The sequence below is a fragment of the Onthophagus taurus genome, chromosome 7 (assembly GCF_036711975.1).
Source record: "Onthophagus taurus isolate NC chromosome 7, IU_Otau_3.0, whole genome shotgun sequence".
In the NCBI taxonomy this organism is placed as follows: domain Eukaryota; kingdom Metazoa; phylum Arthropoda; class Insecta; order Coleoptera; family Scarabaeidae; genus Onthophagus; species Onthophagus taurus.
In genome coordinates, this window is record NC_091972.1 from 17,135,507 (window position 1) to 17,155,872 (window position 20,366).

At 33.6% G+C, this 20,366-nt stretch overlaps 1 protein-coding gene across 4 annotated transcripts in view; it reads left to right on the forward strand.

Annotated features, from left to right (window-relative positions):
• The window catches only part of LOC111413795 (nucleolar protein 4), a 266,342-nt gene that overhangs the window by 229,148 nt on the left and 16,828 nt on the right, over positions 1-20,366 (forward strand). For 3 of the 4 annotated variants that reach the window (XM_023044906.2, XM_023044914.2, XM_071197863.1), the window contains exons 4-6: positions 4,229-4,283; positions 12,826-12,900; positions 13,128-13,261. In XM_023044906.2, coding sequence (XP_022900674.1) covers positions 4,229-4,283; positions 12,826-12,900; positions 13,128-13,261 — 264 coding nt within the window. The remainder of the gene's footprint in view (positions 1-4,228; positions 4,284-12,825; positions 12,901-13,127; positions 13,262-20,366) is intronic. The other variant, XM_023044921.2, reaches the window with a different exon arrangement.

Here is a 20,366-nt window from a genome sequence, read left to right on the forward strand (position 1 = left end):
CCAGTGTTCATGCAGATTGGACATCATTATATCCTTATATTATCATTATATTATCATAATATTATCATTATAGTGGTTGTCATTATCTATTGTAGATGATCGTAATATTATTTAGATAATTCCAGCATTGAGATTGTTGGAATTCACAGTGTCCAAAAGCTAGACAGAGTTTTCATAGTCATTAGAACCAGAACGTAGTGATTAGTCCTAATATCTAATAGATTATTCCAGTATCCAGTTGTTGGATGCAGTATCTATACTAATTGTTCCTGTATTCACCATAACTCTAATGTGCAGTTGTTAAGTGCATGATTACACTTAGTTTCAGATCCGTAGCGATGGGTTCAAGTCCTCAGATGTTACTATATCGTATATATAATAACACAGATCTGCAAGATTTTGTTGTCGGTCAGCTGAGAGTAATTTCCGAAGTAATTTTCTACGTAGAATCATAGGCTTTTTTGACTACTGTTGAACTTATGCAATATTTTTTTTTTAATACTCTTATGACAAAGTGTTACGAAACTCTTTCGTTTTGAATCTGACGATATTCCTCCAATTTCAACAAACTTGAAGAACAAAATATGACGATTTCGGTTGTAACACTAGTGACCTTCGAGAATATCAAGACATCGATTAACTTGATTATGAAAACTCTATTTTCTGCCGGTTCTGTATGATCAGACTGCACTAAATGATTTGGTTAGGGATTTAAGTTTACCTAAAGATAAATTTGAACTGCTAAGTACACGACTAAAAGAGATAAATCTTCTTGCTCCTGTACCTTCTCTTGGTGTAGAAATCGAGAGAAGTCATTTATTGAGTTCTTCTCTGAAGGTTGTAGCTATGTTTATTATCATTACAATAAACATCATAATATACCATAATATCCACATACAATATATGTGGACATTTGAAAATTACTGGATTGCTTCTTGGACAACATCTTCAAAGAAGATGTCAATGTGATGCTAAAAAATTAGGTTGTAACACGAGCATGAAGTTACACTATTTGCTTGCACTCTCATATACATTGGTTTCCTGGCAATTTAGGCGATGTAAGCTAAGACCAAGGAGAGCGTTTCAGGATGTAAAAGAAATGGAAAGACGGTATCTGGAAAAATGGTCCACATCTATGCTAGCCGATTATCACTTCAACGTGATGAGCCACATGCTTAACACAAGAGGTGATCTACATAAGCAAAAGAGATTCCATAAATGTAAAATACAATACTAAATTCGGACTGGCGTGTGCCCTGCATCCGACAATACTGATCCATATGCTGGGTTCTAACTCATTACGTCATTTTAAAATGTCCATAATTTATAATGGAAAAATCGTACAGCACCATTCGAGAGCGCATTTTGAAGAGTAAGGATAGTACTATATGATGAAATAGATAGAATGCAACAAAATAATATTGTGCGTCTCAGACATAACTTCCAAAGTTGCCAAAAAGCCATTTTTCTTGTATATAACCTCAATTATTTCAAACTCCTGGTACAATTATGAGCTCGAATTCTGATTTTACGCAGAAAATTACATCGGAAATGATCGTCCGCCAACCAACAACAATCAACACCCCTTTTTCGCAGTTATGTGTAATTAGTTCCAGTATTCAGTGGTTGATTAGTATTTAGTAGATGATTCCAGTATAATTCGACAATTGCAGCGTAAAGTGGAAGGTTAAGTATCTATCAGTACTGAGCTAATCAGTACTGAGCTAATCAGTACTGAGCTAATCAGTACTGATAGATACAGTTAGATCAGGAGTAACCAGAAATCCAGTAGATGCTTCAGTATTTAGTGGATGATTCAAACATCTTTACATTACTTTCTTGTAATGCCTGGTTCATATTATTCCAGTCCAGTAATATAAGAATTCGCAATCTAACACTGGATTGACCATCTACACTATTTCAGTGGTGCTGTAATGGGCAAGCTGGAGTGAAAAAGAAGACCGTTCAATCCAGTCCACTGGAATAAGTACATTTCAGTGCATTCTAGTGTCGGTTCACATTATTCCAGTGGAATTCCAGCACTGGTTCGATCACTGGACTGGAGTACTACTGGAATAATGTGAAACGGGTATAATACCTTGCATTTGATACCGGAAAGACAATGCATAACTTAAAACAAAATTTTTTTTTATAAACCATCTAATATTTTCAGTTATAAATTAATGTATTAAAGCGTGTCTTCAAAGGCTCACAATCAGACAAAGAGAACCACATTTGGGATTAGGAAAAAAATCTTGAATTGAGTACCCAGATTCCTCAGTATCTCCTTTAATCTAGTCATTTTTGTGTCAAATATCAAATATTGAGTTTATTTGTTTAACAAAATTTTATTAAACTCAAAAAGTTTTAATCAGCAAGTTTAATTGTATCGAATATGATACAATCTAGATCTTGTGTTAGTTCTAGTGATAGTGCTAGTGCAAAAGTAGAACTAACACAAGACCTAGAACTAGAATCATTCGGATTTAGCCGCACGTCTCTCAAGACGGCTAAACCCGAATGATTCTAGTTCTAGGTCTTGTGTTAGTTCTAGTTTTGCACTAGCACTATCACTAGAATCATTTGGGTTTAGCCGTCTTGAGAGACGTGCGGCTAAACCCGAATGTTTCTAACTCTAGGTTTTGTATTAGTTCTAGTAATAGTGCTAGTGCAAAACTAGAACTAACGCAAGACCTAGAACTAGAATCATTCGGGTTTAGCCGTCTTGAGAGACGTGTGGCTAAACCCGAATGATTCTAGTTCTAGGTCTTTTGTTAGATCCAGTGATAGTGCTAGTGTAAAACTAGAACTAACACTAGACCTATTTATATCTATACACTAGAAATATTCGGGTATGGCCATGCGTCTTTAGAGGCACGGCTAAACCCGATTCTTTCTAGTTCTAGGTCTAGCGTTAGTTCTAGTTTTAGTGCAATAAAAACATGCAACATAACTTATGCTAACTAGTGCTACCTACCACTGTGACTAGCACCAATTCATTGTCATTTTTAATGCTATCAAATATGGAGTTTATTTGTTTAACAAAATTTTATTAAACTCAAAAAGTTTTAATCAGCAAGTTTAATTGTATCGAATATGATAGAATCATCAATAACCACAGAAATAACAAACAACAAAGGAGTGTTAACGACTTGTTTGTAAAATATCACTTTTAATAACAACCAATGTTTACGGTCGAGTCGGATTCGAACAAAATCGCGCTGTATCAAGCAAAATTATTGTTTACAATTTTAATAACTAGCAACACGCGGCAATTTCCCAAGTTGGGTTGGGGCTAGAATAAGCCGTGGCGAAAGAAGTGTAGGTATATACTGAAAACTCTATTCTTAAATTATCGTCGTGATGAGGGAGTTTTTCCCCTCAACGGTGGGCGAAGAGGCGGCGCCGGTTTCCCCGAGAATTAATTAATAAAGGAGAGTGCTAATAACTGTTTGGTATCCGCTGAACCACCATAAAGGATGAATATATCCCTGCGGGTACGTGTGGTGGGCAGAAAACATTGGATGGAGCGCAGCAGACCGCAATACCCATCGGACCTCGCGGTAGTGTTGAGGTCCATTCCCCCCACGTTCGGTTCCTTTTCTCCCCCCCGCGTTCGAGTTCGTCCCTTCTAGGAGCCCAACATGTGCATAAAAGCGGAGAGAGAGCGTATTAAGATTAAAATTCCCGGGCGGCTTCTATTGTATTTATTAAATACCCGGGGGCAGATGTGCTCAATTTTCAGCCGGTACCGGCGTCTAATATAAAAATCTAATATCGGTGGCGGTGGAGGTTCCGTCGTCGTTCGGCTAATAGGGTTCGGGGAGTTTCGGGGGAATTCCCCGAGGATATTCACCGCGCACCGATTTTTAAAATTCGAGGCGATTTTCTGTGCCTTCGGACACAGTTCGTTCCCGTTAATAACGGGCAGGTTTTGTTACGCGAGATTCGCATTTAGATTTTGGTTTAAGTAACGTATTTTCTCTTGATTAAATCATTCAATTAATTACCTCATTAAATTTATGATCACAATTTATTATTATTATTACGTTATAATTAAAAAAATTACAATATCAAAATCGCAAAATAATTCATTAAATTTTAATAATATTTGTACGTCAAATTATTAATTAAATATCTGCATCGAACTCATCATTTAATTAAATTTGTATTAAACAAGATAAATCTGTACAATTTTTGTTGTAACATTATCTCTTTTCTATTACAGGAAAATTTATCTACACCAGAATCATCAGAAAACACTGAAGAAGATCAATACTCAGGTAATTAATTTATTTGGATTTTTAACTCACAGCAATAAAATGAATAAAATCAGTATTATTTTTTAAATTAGTTAATTTATGACCTAGACGTGAAGATTACTGCAAAGTTTAATGGAAAAAGTTTCTCGCATAAACCTAATAAGTGCGAAATTTCTTTAGTTAAACGCAATACTGAGTTTATTTCATTTTAAGAAGTTAATATTTTAAAATAAATGTTTAAATAAAACTTCTCAATGATTATCAAAATCACAATTTTTAATTGACTAAATTAATTCGTTATAAGTTTTAATATAGAGTGAATTTCACTTAAGATATAAAAAAAATAATATAAAAATATATATTAATAATATATAATAATATATATAAAAATACATTTCCATAGAAACCTACTTGCTTTATCCCACATAAAATGCAACTTGTCAATATAATTTGACAAGAAATTGAAACTAGACTAACACTAGCATTAGAACTAACACTAGATCTAGAACTAGAAACATTCCGTTTAGCCGTGCGTCTCTTAAGATGACTAAACCTGAATGTTTCTAGTTCTAGGTCTAATGTTAGTTCTAGTGACAGTGGTAGCTAGCGCTAGTTAGCATAAGATATCAATGTTGCATATTTTTATTGCACTAAAACTAGAACTAACATTAGACCTAGAACTAGAAAGAATTGGGTTTAGCCGTGCGTCTACAGACGCGTCTAACTTTTACACTAGCACTATCACTAGAACTAACACAAGACCTAGAACTAGAATCATTCGGGTTTAGCGATCTTGAGAGACGAACGACTAAACCCGAATGATTCTAGTTCTAGGTCTTGTGTTAGTTCTAGTGATAGTGCTAGTGCAAAACTAGAACTAACACAAGACCTAGAACTAGAATCATTCGGGTTTAGCCGTCTTGAGAGACGTGCGGCTAAATCCGAATGTTTCTAGTTCTCGGTCTAGTGTTAGCTCCAGTTTTACACTATCACTAGAACTAACACAAGACCTAGAACTAGAATCATTCGGGTTTAGCCGTCTTGAGAGACGTACGGCTAAATCCGAATGTTTCTAGTTCTCGGTCCAGTGTTAGTTCTAGTTTTACACTATCACTAGAACTAACACAAGAACTAGAACTAGAATCATTCGGGTTTAGCCGTCTTGAGTGACGTGCGGCTAAATCCGAATGTTTCTAGTTCTCGGTCCAGTGTTAGTTCTAGTTTTACACTATCACTAGAACTAACACAAGATCTAGTACTAGAATCATTCGGGTTTAGCCGTCTTGAGAGACGTGCGGCTAAATCCGAATGTTTCTAGTTCTCGGTCTAGTGTTAGCTCCAGTTTTACACTATCACTAGAACTAACACAAGACCTAGAACTAGAATCATTCGGGTTTAGCCGTCTTGAGAGACGTGCGGCTAAATCCGAATGTTTCTAGTTCTCGGTCTAGTGTTAGCTCCAGTTTTACACTATCACTAGAACTAACACAAGACCTAGAACTAGAATCATTCGGGTTTAGCCGTCTTGAGAGACTTGCGGCTAAACCCGAATGTTTCTAGTTCTAGGTCTAGTGTTAGCTCTAGTTTTGCACTAGCACCATTACTGGAACTAGAAACAATCCAATTTAGCCGCACGTCACTCAAGACGGCTAAACCCAAATGATTCTAGTTCTAGGTCTTGTGTTAGTTCTAGTTTTAATTGTTATTTAGCGTCAGATTTTTATTGAACGAAAAGTAGAACTAACACTAGACCTAAAACTAGAAACATTCGGGTTTAGCCGTGCGTCTCTTAAAACAGTCGTAAACTCAGGGTTATCATAAGGACGTTACCTTTTTCCAAGCAAAACTTTTCCTTTGCAAAACTACCCTATGTCTGTACAGGGTGTCCAAATTTCGATGTGTTTGTAGGGTATCTCAGTTATTATGAAAGATAGAATGTTGCGGCTTTCGCGAACCTTAGCTACTTTTTTGTGAAACTTACAATAGCGCAAACCAAATTTTCATAGCCCTCTTCGTTTTTGATATACAGGGAGTGTTTCAAAATTTGTTTTATCTCGGCTATCCGGAAACCTAAAAACGGGTTCTAATAGATTTTTTCACGTAGAATTTTTCTAGTCATCACGGTTTTAGAGTTATAAAGAGTTAAGTATTTTAGAAGTTGAGTATTCAGTGTTTGAGTTGTGTTTATAACTCAAAAACCGTGATGACTAGAAAAATTCTACGTGCACCATTGGATTCCACGTGAAAAAATCTCTTAGAACCAGTTTTTACTTTTTTACTAAGTTTCCGGATAGCCGAGATACAGGAGGTGTCTAAAAATCGTAAATTTCAAATACTGTATATCAAAAACGAACAGGGCTATGAAATTTTGATTTGCGCCATTGTAAGTTTCACAAAATAGTAGCTCAGGTTCGCGAAAGCCGCAACTTTCTATCTTTCATAATAACTGAGATACAATGCAAACCCATCGAAATTTGGACACCCTGTACTATTATTAATGTTGGATTTTATGTGGGACAGTGCAAGTCCATAGTCACTATGGTTACTGCATTCGTATATTGCGAGTTATATGAAATTCCTGGTATATTTGTATACAGGTGTCCCGAAAAGGGGTACAGAAAATAGTACCACCAATGGATTCTTTGGGTTAAAAGATTAAGATTGAGTCCAAAAAGTATATTGAAAAAGTGTCTCGTTTGGCAGTTATTAATGGTCAAAGTTTTTGAAAAAAATGTTTGGAGAATATCTCAACAGTCTTTAATGAGATTCACGGTGTATTTCTTTATCAGTAGGAGGCATGTTTTGATGTAACATTCATGTTTATCCGCAATGGGCAAGTGGTAAGTTCTTCACCATCACCGCTTACCAATTAGCAGAACTTTTTATTGATTTGAACTCTTGAAAAAATGTTTTCTCTTTCTGATCTGAAACACAAATTTTCCATTACTGCGGTAGGTATCCTAGTAGGTGCTGATATAATTGCATTCAAAACGTCATGAAAATTAATCAAAATCTCTTGACGTTAGTTTGACACCTAATAAGAATGTCTTTTTCTAATGAAGAACTATGGTTACTACTGGTTACTGGTTACTACTAACGATATGGCTAAACAAAACACTTTTTCCCTATACTTTTTTAAGCCAAAGAACCAAAGAATCTCGTGATGCCATTTTCTGTACTTCTTTTCGGGACACCTGTATATATTAATAAATATATATATTTATATTAATAAATTTTGATAAATATTGAAGGTTTAATAATTAACCCAAAATTCTTAATTATTAAAACTATTGCAAATTTATGATATTGCAAAATAAAAATTTGAATTATAACGAAATCGAAAAAAACGCTACAACACATACGATAGATATCGCGTGTCAGCAGGGTTGGTTGATTTATTTTTTTTTTTCTGTCGGTACTTTTGTTTTGACGCTCTGCTGGATTGGGATTTGCAACGAATTTCAAATTTTCGGGGCCAACGGTAACAAAAAAAAAGAAACGTTCCAAAAATAAAATATTTATAAAATACGATTTTTTCGTTTCAATATTCATTCAGCATCTCTCAATTCGGCGGGATTGAGCGCCCACGATTTTTTTTTTGTGCGTTCCATTTTTTTTTTTTTTTATTTTGCCTGCGGAGTATTTATTTTCGGTGCAACTGCTGAAAAAAAAAATAACAAAAAAAACAGGACGGCACTGAAAAAAAAAAGTTTTGAAATAAACGGAAAATGCGAAATCCATGTTTTTGTTATCCATATATTTTTTTTTATCTTGAAAGATATTAAAATCGATTTTTTTTTATCACAAACTATCGTTAGTTGCTAGATATTAGTTAAAACTAATAATTGTAACAAAAAAATAAACCGGTGGAATTAAATCAAAAATTTTAATCAAATTTTAATCGAGGAGATTTGTTACACTGAATCTTTCTATTAAAACACTGTTTGTCGTTTCGGACACCATTTAGACAGTTTTGCAAGATTCTGGCGACAAAACTTTAAGACATCCATCCCACCAAAGTCCATCTTGAGTTGATGCAAAAAGAGCTTTATGTAGAACAAGAAAGAGGATTGACATAGTTGTCCTACTTGCAGATAAAGTCAAAGGTAGCCACCGTGATGATGGACAGATAGGAATGCGAGGACAAGATTAATGTTGTATTAGATTCAGACAGCCACAAGAAAATTAAAAATGATCACACGGATTAAATAGTAAGGACCTAATTAAGTTGAAGGATAATTCACTTTAGGAACAAAAAAAATGGTTATACAAGCAAGGATATGATTTGCCAAAAATCTGCAATCCAGTTATTCCACTACGACCTATTGTAAGCGCAATTAATTCTGTTTGCAAAATACGTTGCCAAAGTATTATTGCACTTTAAAGGAAACACATACTAACACGTTAAGGGTTTAACACATTTTTGAAATTAATTGGCAATATTTTTCTGGATCCACAACACGGCAAAAAGATGCTTTTCTTGAGACGATTTCTTAAGTCATTTAAACAGCTAACATTAAATGTTACAGTTAGTCATGTGGAAGAAAAAGATAATCAATAATATATAAATCGTACATCGAGTAAAACACAAAATAAATATGTAAAGCTTTATCACACCACCATCTACAACAGAAACTGTTCGCAATTAGTGAATAGTGATTAGTTCATTAATTAGTTAACAATTGGTTACTAGAGTCGATTTGCCAGCGATTTTTCAATTTTGAACTTGTTTCTGAAGAAGTTGGCTTCAACAAAACATCAAACTGTACTTTAATAGATGACCGACAGAACCAGTTTTCGAATTTATTTCTAGTTCAAATTAAATTGATCACAAATTCTGCTCATCTCGTTTTTTGCAAGAATTTCAGAGAAACCTGCTTTCGAAAGAAATGGAATAAGATAAATATATTTTTTCGTATTTGCAATTTCACCCCGATTTTTGCAAGAATTCAAGGAAAACTGACTTTCTACAGAAATAAGGAAGGTCAAAAGTTTTTTTTCCATATTTATACTTTTAAAGATGACGAGAAATTCGATACAGTTCAAATTAGATTGATCAAAAATTCTGTTCATCCCGATTTTTGGAAAAACCCAAGGAAAACTGACTTTATAGAAATAAGAAAGCTAAAGCATGTTCTTTCATGTTGGTACTTGCAGAGATGACGAAGAATACGATGCAGTTCTAATTAGATTGATCAAAAATTTTGCTCACCCCGACTTTTGCAAAAATTTTTATTCCCATATTTATACTATTAGATATGATGAAAAATATCGGATTAAAAATTGCTCATGCCGATTTTTGCAAGAATTTTTGATGAACCTCTTTTTTCAAAGAAATGGAAAACCACAAATATAACTTTTTTCATATTTGCAATTTCACTCCGAGGTTTGCAAAAATTCCAGGAAAACTGAAAATAAGAAAGGATAAGAAAAAATAAGAAAATTTTTCAATTTTTGTACTTGTATTATGACGAAGAATATAATGCAGTTCAAATAGATTGATCAAAATGTTTGCTCATCCCGCATTTTGTAAAAATTCAAGGAAGAATTTCCATATTGTTACTTGTAGAGATGACAAGGAATACGACGCAGGTAAAACTAGATTGAGCAATTCTGTCGCCTCGACTTTTGTAAAAATTGTTTTTCCATATTTGTACTATTAGATATGATGGGAAATATCAGATGAATGATTGTTCATGCCGATTTTTGCAAGAATTCAAGGAAAACTGACTTTAAAAGGGGGAAAAGCATTTCATTCATGTTGGTACTTGTAGAGATGACAAAGACTACGATTCAGTTCAAATTAAATTAATCAAAAATTCTGCTAACCCCGCATTTTGCAAAAATTCAGGAAAAACTGCCTTTTTACGTTAAATTAGGACAGAGCAAAAGTTTTTTTTCCCATATTGTTACTTGTAGAGATGACGAAGAATACGATGCAATTCAAATTAGATTGATCCAAAATTCTGGCTCACCCCGACTTTTGCAAAAATTTGTTTTTCCATATTTGTACTATTAGATATGATGAGAAATATCAGATTAAAAATCGCTCATGCCGATTTTTGTTAGAATTTCTGCAATTTCACTTCGGTTTTTGCAAAAATTGAAGGAAAATGGAGGTTACAGAAATAAGAAACGCCTGAAGCATTTTCTTTCATGGTGGTACTTGTAAAGATGATGAAGAATACGATGCAATTCAAATTAGATTGATCCAAAATTCTGGCTCACCCCTCATTTTGCAAAAAATCAAGGAAAACTAACTTTCGACTACTAACGACTTTTCCAAAAATTTGTTTTTCCATATTTGTACTATTAGATATGACGAGAAATATCAGATTAAAAATTGCTTATGACGAGTTTTGCAAGAATTTCTGAGAAACCTCTTTTTTCAAAGAAATAGAAAAAAAAGCAAATATACTTTTCTCCATATTTGCAACTTTAGATGTGAAGAGGAATGACACAATAGAAATTAAATTGATCAATAATTCTGTTTTGCAAAAATTCAAGGAAAACCTGTTTCCCAAAAAGATGAAAAATGATACATAATTTATCCTATATTTGCTCTTTTGAAGTCAGTGACGAATGCGTTGCAGTTCAAATGAAATTGGTCAGAAAGTCTGTTCACTCCGAAATTTGTAAACAGTGCAAAAATCCTGTCTTTCCGAGATCTTGAAAACCTCTACTCATTAAAAAGTTTACACAAGGCAGAGGAATTCTTCTTTACCTACTTTTAGTTTATTTCATTATCAACATTTCGCTTTTGGATGTAAATGCCCAACTTTATCTCAGTGTGGTTACACTTGAATTTTTTGTTAAAGAATGTTATACACATCATTTGTTAATGTAAGGAGAAAAATCGAATGTATCTATCAGAATACACTCAACTCAAGTGTTTTGTCACTAAGAAATGGCATACTTGGGATTTCAAAAAATCCTGATCAATTAAAATTACAGTTCAAAAAAGAAGCGCTTAAAAATTCTAAAGTATCCATCAAGTCCAAGATTTCGTTAACTATACTCATTATCAACAGCTCAAAATCATCCAACATACCATATTCAGAAATGTGTTGTTTATGAATTGACTTCATTAGTTTTCTCTTCGCATATACTTAATGTAATGTTTCGCTGCCACTTAAGGTGAAATTTATAACTTTTAGTCTTCTTTTTGCATAAGAATGCAGAGGTTTGATTTCCAAATTTTTACTACAATCACTACAAAACCTTTCTGGCAAGGTATTAATTTATCGCTACTTTACAACTTAGTAATTTATCTTTTATGCAAATTTTGTAAAGGTGTAGGTTGAAACAGAACTCAAAATAGACTTTTTCTCACTACTATTTGTCCCATTAGTGTCGATGCAATGTGATCAGCCCAATGATCTGAACGTCATAGTGAAGAAATTCAAGCAAGCACATGATAATGTTGAGCAGTGGTTGCGTTATGTTCGGAAACATAACCTGCAAATATGATGGCATGAACAATATGATGACTAGTTGTAGGTTGATATAATATTATGCACTTTTCACTTCAATTACAACCGAAGCCGAAGCACAACAATATGATGATTAGCTTCGGATTGATACAATATTAATTGCAGAAGCTCGACGACTAGTGTCCTAAGCTTAACCAGGACAGGAAAGCTACGATGCTTTGTTATAAAGCTGAGGTCGCTTGCGGATAAGACAGTTCAATATTATATCATTTATATTCAATACTAGGTAGGATCACAACTATCCTATCATCTGCTTCATGTATAAAGGAAACTAATGCAGAAATGTATAGAGGTTGATGGGCGAGATAACACGCATCCTATTAGCCTTAGCTTCTTGTTAACATACTCCCAGTGCAGTTTGGCTCAAGTACGACCATAAACTCCAGTGTGGAGCATTTGGGATTGCAACATCTCCTTAACTATTTGGGTGCATTATCTCGTTACATCTGTGTTATATTATGATAAAACAATCTTGGAGCCAAAGTTTTGTGTCACCTAGGAAACGTGACAAATGAGTAAGATATCGAGGAAATAACCGTTCAGCTGCATTAAAACGTTTCTGAATGTGGTTAGACTCTGAGAGGCAAGTAGTAAATAGCTGGAAATTGCACAAATAGAGTTAGTCTCACTAGAGGAGATTAAAAACTTAAGCACTTTTATGATTAATGAATTAATTTCTCGTACTCCATGAGTAACTTATCCATGATTCTCATAATGCTTGATAAGCCATCATTGAAAATATGTGCACCACTCGATATAGATTTACATAGAAGTTTTTATTAATAAGATTCCACTTCTTAGCATATGAAGTGATGTTTTCAAGATGCAGTGATTCTTTTTCAATCAAAATTGTTACAGATCTTTGACAGACGTAAATAAGAGTTTCTATTTTAATATAACTTCAATTTTGTTTTATTAATTAGAACTTTTTTCAATTACGCTTGAAAACCCGTTCTATTATCTACAATGTTTGATTTGTACAATGTTTTGATGAAATGAAATTGATCTTTCTCTATTTATATTTATCTCGTACCAACCCTGCTAATCGGAAATTATCATTAATTGTGCAGGAACCGGAACAATGAAAGACACCGACAAACTCAAGTTGATGCTCTTGGCGTGGAACTACCATAATCAGGCTCAAGGTAAACCAATGACACACACCTAAAATAACATTTTGAGTTTTATGTCCTTATTTCTATGTTAAAATGAAAAGAATCTTATTTATTTTATTAATAAAACAATTAAGAATTAATCTTAATTAAAAAAAAGTTAAAGTAATTAGGATTCTTTTTATTTTTGTTTGCTGTTTTGTGTTTAAGAAAATTAGATGTTGTTCTGTTTGATTTAAAATGAATTTCCTTTGTCTTAGGTAACCGTAACGGTAGTGACACACCCGAAGTTACTCCTGTACCTGAAGATATGGCGGGCATTTGGGCTCAGTACAATTCAGCCCTTGGCTTGGCAAAAGGAAAAGCTACCCCACCCGTTAACCGAGATCCTCCGGTAAGTTTCAAGAGAGCTTCATCTCCCCCTTTGACATTCCTCGCCAAAATACTTACGATACCTACAAAATCTTTTGCAAGAACATAAGAGACATGTTTAAAGTTTACTTCAAAGAGAACCAACGCCTCTGAGAAGTATTGGAGTCGAGCGGTTAAAACTTTTCTTTCATCATGAATTTATAATTAAGAAATATTTTAATAACGAATCATCAAACAATTTATCTTTAAAATTAAACTAACATGGTTTGATTAATTTTACCATCAGCTTGAATAAAATTGTATTGCTTCGCTCAAAGTTACCTTTTAAGGTCTGACAGAGAAACAACGCCAAGTCTCTCTACTAATGACTGAATGCAAGTCCTCGATAAAGTAGACTTGTACGTATATGTGTGTGTCTTACAAGGAAAGATACCACCAGCGTTTTCTAACTAATGACTTATCTACGCCCACCAAAGACCCAGCTAAGTCTTTCTTGTATGTGCTTCACTTATTTGAACGCCTCAAGACATTTCTTCGTCGGAGATATTGTTATACGGGTTCGTAATGGCCAGTTAGAAATGTATATTTAGATCTTGTACTTTAAACGCGTTTACCTATTAGTTGTGGTTAAACGAAATAAAAAGAAAACATACTCCCTTAAAAACTTCATTTACTTTTATATTGCTTTAACTTTATAACTAACGTCACATTCAATTATGGTATTGAAGAAGTTGTTTGTGTGTTGCAATCTCATTTTGTGGTTTTATATTAGAGTTAAAACCATGTTTTTTTATGTTTTAGAGGGATAGTTAACTGGTTGTTATTACTATTTCAATTATGTGTTTATGTAATAGAAATAAGATCATATCTTAAGAACGAATTGAGATATTATCCGGAAATAAGAATCGTTTTGAAGCAAATTTAATCTAAATTGATACGGATTAATACTGGGAATAATGTCCGTTATAGCCAAAAGATCAAAACACAAAAAAAAATAATCTAGCGCAGAATAAGAACTAAAACTAGAGTTAACACTCATCCGAATGTAGGTAGATAATTAAAAAACATGTAAAATGAGCCCAAACTCGACATATCTAGGTGTTATAACATTCGAGATATCTTTATTTTTATAAAATCAAGATGGCCGAAAACAAAACACTAATAAATTGTGACATCTATGCTTTTAAAAGTGAATTTTATGATAGATATAGGGTGTAATACATCAAATTAAACTAAAATTTTCTGATAATTACGAAAAAAGTGAATATTTTGATAAATTTGAATTTTTTGAAAATTTTTAATTCATTTTGATTCATTTAAATTCAATCTTTTATTATCAAAAGTTGCAAGTTTTGCACTTCTGTTAATTTTAAACGCAAACTGGTAAAGTTGAAACAACTTTAAATACAAATCTAATCATAAACTGCCATTGCTTATTTAGCACTAAATTTTGTAAACTATTTCTATTATATACCGGGTGTCCCTCAAAAGTGGCTCACACCCATATTTTTCTTTATTATTGGTGATATAAGAAAACCATTTGGAATGCATAGTTAGGTCGCTAAAACGGATTATTACGACATGAAATCATTCTTTTTGTACTTCCGGTTATACCGGATGTGAGTACTAATTTCGCTATTTTTTTAAATCTATAATTTTTTTTTCTTCAGTTGGGTTGATAGTATAATTTCACATAACTTTTACTTGAAAAATTTTTAACGATAGCTTATAATTTTTGAAAAAAAAATTATTTTCGTTATTTTATAACGTTTCAGTACCTTCAGAAAATGTATTACAACTTTTGACGCATAGTAGCTAGGTTAATAGTATAAACTACGTTATGTCCCTCTTGATTTGCTATTTCTCGAGCAGTGATCACTGCTATGCATTAGTCACTGGTTCTTTTTTAATAATGGTGTAAATTAACAGTTGTATTAAATTAGTTTTAAAAGAATAACGCGATCAAACAATTAAGTTATTAAGTACTATGCATTCCAAATGGTTTTCTTATATCACCAATAATAAAGAAAAATATGGGGGTGAGCCACTTTTGAGGGACACCCGGTATAATCGGTTATCTAGAGTAAATACGTGAGTAATAAATACTGTATATGAACTTGAAAATGAATGAGATTGTGTGATGTTTGCGTGAACAAGTCATCATAATCAACAGAAATTTAATAACAGACATCAACTTGAACCTCCAAGTCATCTCAAACCTAGAAACTGGATATATTCTACTTAAATAATTGACTAATTATAAAATGAAGAAAATTAAATTGACCAATTCAATTTGATAAAGTTATTAAATGATAATATTGCAGTAAATACACTTTCTTTTCTATTTAAGAAACAAAAAAGGAAAAAGTACAATTAAAACTTCAACGCTAGATTGTTGTATGTTTTTCATTGAACTAAAACTATAACTAAAACTAGACCTAGAACTATAATTATAGAAACGTTCGGGTTTAGCCGTGTGTCTCTTAAGACAGCTGATAGATAACACAAAAAAGTTTATAAACAATTGATGATAGAAAAATAAAACAACTACTACATGGAATATAGCGAAACAAGAAACTAGAAAAACAAGTTGAAAGAAAGAACATAATTCTCGTCTGGACGCAAATGACCTATCAATTTTTTGTACATAGTGGTAAAAGTCCAACCATCAATATGGAAATAAAAGATCATATTGGGCTCGAGTAAATTGAAGATGAAGAAAAAGGAATACAACTAGAAGAACTCGGAGAAGAAAAAGTGGAAAAGATAATCAAATATGTGATTAAAACAATTACAAAATGATGTTTAGGGGATGACAACGAAGTTAATTCAGAACAAAAACCAATAATAAGAGAAATATTATGTATATTATTAAACGAATGCTTAAGAGAGGAAACTTTTCCAAATGAATTAAAGTATGTAAGAGTCATTTCCATCCAGAAACCTAATGATAAAAGGGAATAAGACCAATAGTACCAATAATGCCAAAAGTTTTCGAAACTGTAATAAAAAGCAGAGTCATGAAACATATAACCTAAAAGAAATGAAGAACAAAATATCAACACGGATACCAAAAGAAAAAATCAACAATGCCAGAACTTCTTACTGCAATTCAAAACATTTGGTTTTGATATGCAAAGTTACACGCAAGTAGCCTTCTGTGATCTTAGCAAGGCTTTTGATTCTGTAGACTATAATATTCTCTTAAGAAAATAAAAAAATTCGGTATACAAGAAAACGGAAAGAAACTAATCGCTTCTTATCTTCATGATAGACAGCAACAGGTTTATTGGAATCAAACAACATCTAATTGGAGGAAGGTTAGAATGGGAGTACCACATGGTTCCGTGCTGGACAATATTTTATTCTTATTGTATATCACTGACTTGCCTCAAAATATACAGGCTGACTGTGTCTATACGCTGATTACACGTCTTTTATAAATACTTCAAAGGATTTTCAGTTTCAGTCAACAATGGGTTCAAATCAAATTATTTATACTTAAACAGGGAAAGAACACAAGAAGTAAAAAATCAAACGACAAAATTTCTAGGTGTAACATTATATGAAACCCTTTCTTACGAAGATCACATAGTGGAATGAAAAAAGAAATTAGCGGATTCATTATATTGCCTACGAGTGGTATCAAAAATATTGTCTAAAGAAGAAAGAAACGTGTATTTTGCGCACTTTCATAGTATGGAAGTATATGGCATACTCACATGGGAGAATCCACATCAAGAGAATCCGCAGAGATTTTTAAAATGCAAAAAAAGGCAATTAGGATTTTAAAGCAGCTAGGATACAGGGAAAGCTGTAGATGACACTTTAAAAGTTTAAAAGTTTTAACAATACCATCATGTTTTATTGAAGCTTGCTTCCAGCATGTACACGAACTAACAGAAACATTGTAGAGAAATAAAGTCTGTCACGATAATTACGACTCGCGTTTCGGAGATAATTCATCCAGAAATCTTTCATGCAAGGTTCAAAAAAAGAAAGGGCCAAATTTTTTGTATTGTCAAAAGCCGATAGTTGCAAGTCATCACTTTGCAAAAACAAGTATCCCTGAGCGAGCTTCAACTCGATCATGCATATATATATATATATATATTGTGCGAGAAAGCACGGCTATTCCGCTCTTCGATGGTGTTTCAGTATGTTTGATCAAAAAGTCGCAGACGCGAGACAGAAGATTATGAGTATTACAAGGCTGCTACCCCAACACTCTTTAAAATGTATCTGAACGAAGACTAAACAAATGGAGATCATTCCAAGAAATATGAATACAGCTCACAGTTAACATAATCACTGTTGTCATTTTTATCATAGTCACTATACAGATGATAAAGAGTTTCTGGAATTTATGTCAAAGAAACTTTTCAGCAAATATGAAAATTGGGGTCTTACAGTAAATCTTAAGAAGACAAAATATCACCAGTCTGACAATTTGTAAATGCCACACCAAAAAATCTGTTGCTCTTTAGCTCATAATAAATCACACTTTGCTAATCCCACTAAACACAGAGCATTGTCTTCCATCCATAGCGATTTGACCAAAGATCCTTTACGTTTAGAATACTGAAAATATATTCATTTTTCATCGCTAGTTACAATTCGATTGAGAAATGACTTTCTTCTGTACCTGACGAACATGCTGACGGCATGTTGCCAGTGGATTTCCTAATGTCTTTCATTCAGCTCATGTTGAACCCTTTTCCGATCTTGCGAATCTTTCCCATGACCTTCAAACGTTTGCAGACGACGGCTTCTCGTGTCATATTTAATTAACGCGCGATTTGTTATTTCGTTTGAGCACCGTCATCATCCAACCATATTTGCAATTCACTGTCTAAAAATGTCTTCTAAAAATTAGCCAAAATCGTCACGTTTGAATATTTTAAACCATCAAAAGCACTGTGATTTATTCACAATAAGCTTTGAAAGACATTCGATGTAATTCTGCAGCAATTTTTTCGTTAAATTATAACAGAATATCAACGCTGTCCGAAAAATAGTAGCTTCCAGGCACAAAATTCAATATGTTCAACGCATTCATAAATCATTAATATGGTGTTATATGAAACTAGTACCATTGTCTCGTAATCTTCGTCATGTGTCAACTAATAGAAATGGAGCCAATGATGCGGTTTAATTGTTATTACATTGACAGTTAGGGCCATCCATGGGCAAATTCCGGTTTCTTATTTACACACATGGTAGTTATTTTGGAACAACAATAACAACGGGTTGGGTTGCAGAACACGAAAGAATGAAAAACAATTTTAAAAGTGAATCTTTGCAGTTAACAAAGAACCTTGACCAAAAATTATTAGCGCAGAGACGAAGATCATATAGTAATAGAGGACACTCAACAAAAACAGCTAATTTGGTACGAACACATTGAGAGATTGCCAGAGCAAAGAATTTCAAAACTTGCTTTTCCAACGGTTATCTGGGTAAACAAGTTTCAGAGGGAAGTGTCGAAGAGAAATCTGAGACAAAGAGACTGGAAGGATAGAAGAAGATAGATGTTTATTGTATTGAGGCAAATATCCGCTGTTTGGAAGCCACTAACAACAACCTTTATACAAATAATATGATGTATCGAGCTGTAAAACGCTCTCAGCATGACTAAGATGTCATAACAAAGCAATGTGATGAATAGTGGGGTTGATATGATATTAATTGTAAAACCTCGCCCGCTAGCGACCTCGGCTTAATCAAACAATGTGATATATTTTATATATAAAGTTATGCCGAGGTCGCTTACGGCCGAGGCGCTACATATATAACATACAAAACTACAAAATTTTTAAGGATTTACATCCTAATTAAGCCAAAGTCGCTTGCAACCAAGGCAATACATTTTTAACATATCGACACTAATCCACGTGATTTCTAAAGATTTATATTCTAATTAAGCCAAGGTCGTTTGCGGACGAGACGCTACATCTATAACATATCGATATCGCAGAATAACCAGAAATGACACTGGCGTCGATTCGTTTGATGTTGGCGGCACCTCGTTTTGTGACCTCGATTTAAAATCCGCCATCTTATCACGAGTTACCAAAAGCACAGAATCAAGGTCCGTTGAGTAAACATACTGTATAAGATTATCCAACACTCTATGAACGCTGTTGTTATGAACGTATCCGTCTTTAGAGACGTGCGATTCTAGTTCTAGGTATAGTGTTACTTTTAGTGATAGTACTAGTGTAAAACTAGAACTAACACTATACTTAGAACTGGAATCATTCGGGTTTAGCCGTCTTTAGAGACGTGCGGCTAAACCCAAATGATTCTAGTTCCAGGTCTAGTGTTAGTTCTAGTTTTAATTGTTATGCAGTGCTAGACTTAGAACTAGAATCATTCGGATTTAGCCATCTTAAGAGACGTACGGCTAAACCCAAATGTTTCTAGTTCTAGGTCTAATGTTAGTTCTAGTGACAATGCAAGTGTAAAACTAGAACTAACACTATACCTAGAACTAGAATCATTCGGGTTTAGCCGTCTTTAGAGACGTGTGGCTAAACCCAAATGATTCTAGTTCTACGTCTAGTGTTAGTTCTACTTTTAATTGTTATGCAGTGCTAGACTTAGAACTAGAATCATTCGGATTTAGTCATCTTAAGAGACGTACGGCTAAATCCAAATGTTTCTAGTTCTAGGTCTAATGTTAGTTCTAGTGACAATGCAAGTGTAAAACTAGAACTAACACTATACCTAGAACTAGAATCATTCGGGTTTAGCCGTCTTTAGAGACGTGTGGCTAAACCCAGATGATTCTAGTTCTAGGTTTAGTGTTAATTCTAGTTTTAATTGTTATTAAGCGCTAGATAGTTGTATATTTTTATTGAAGTAGTTGAAAGGTTAAATATACGTATTAGAAAAGTATGTATATTAGCTTATATAGTAGAACTAGAATCATTTAGGTTTAGCCGTCTTAAGAGACCTGAACTATTAGAAGTGACACTAGCGGTATCCCGCCAAATCTTTACCACCAATAGCAACATACTTTGGTAACTCTGGTTATTCTGTGTCGATACTAAACTATATGATTTCTAGGGTTTTTTGTGCTAATTAATTCGAGTATACTAGCGGCTATAGCGCTACATCGATCT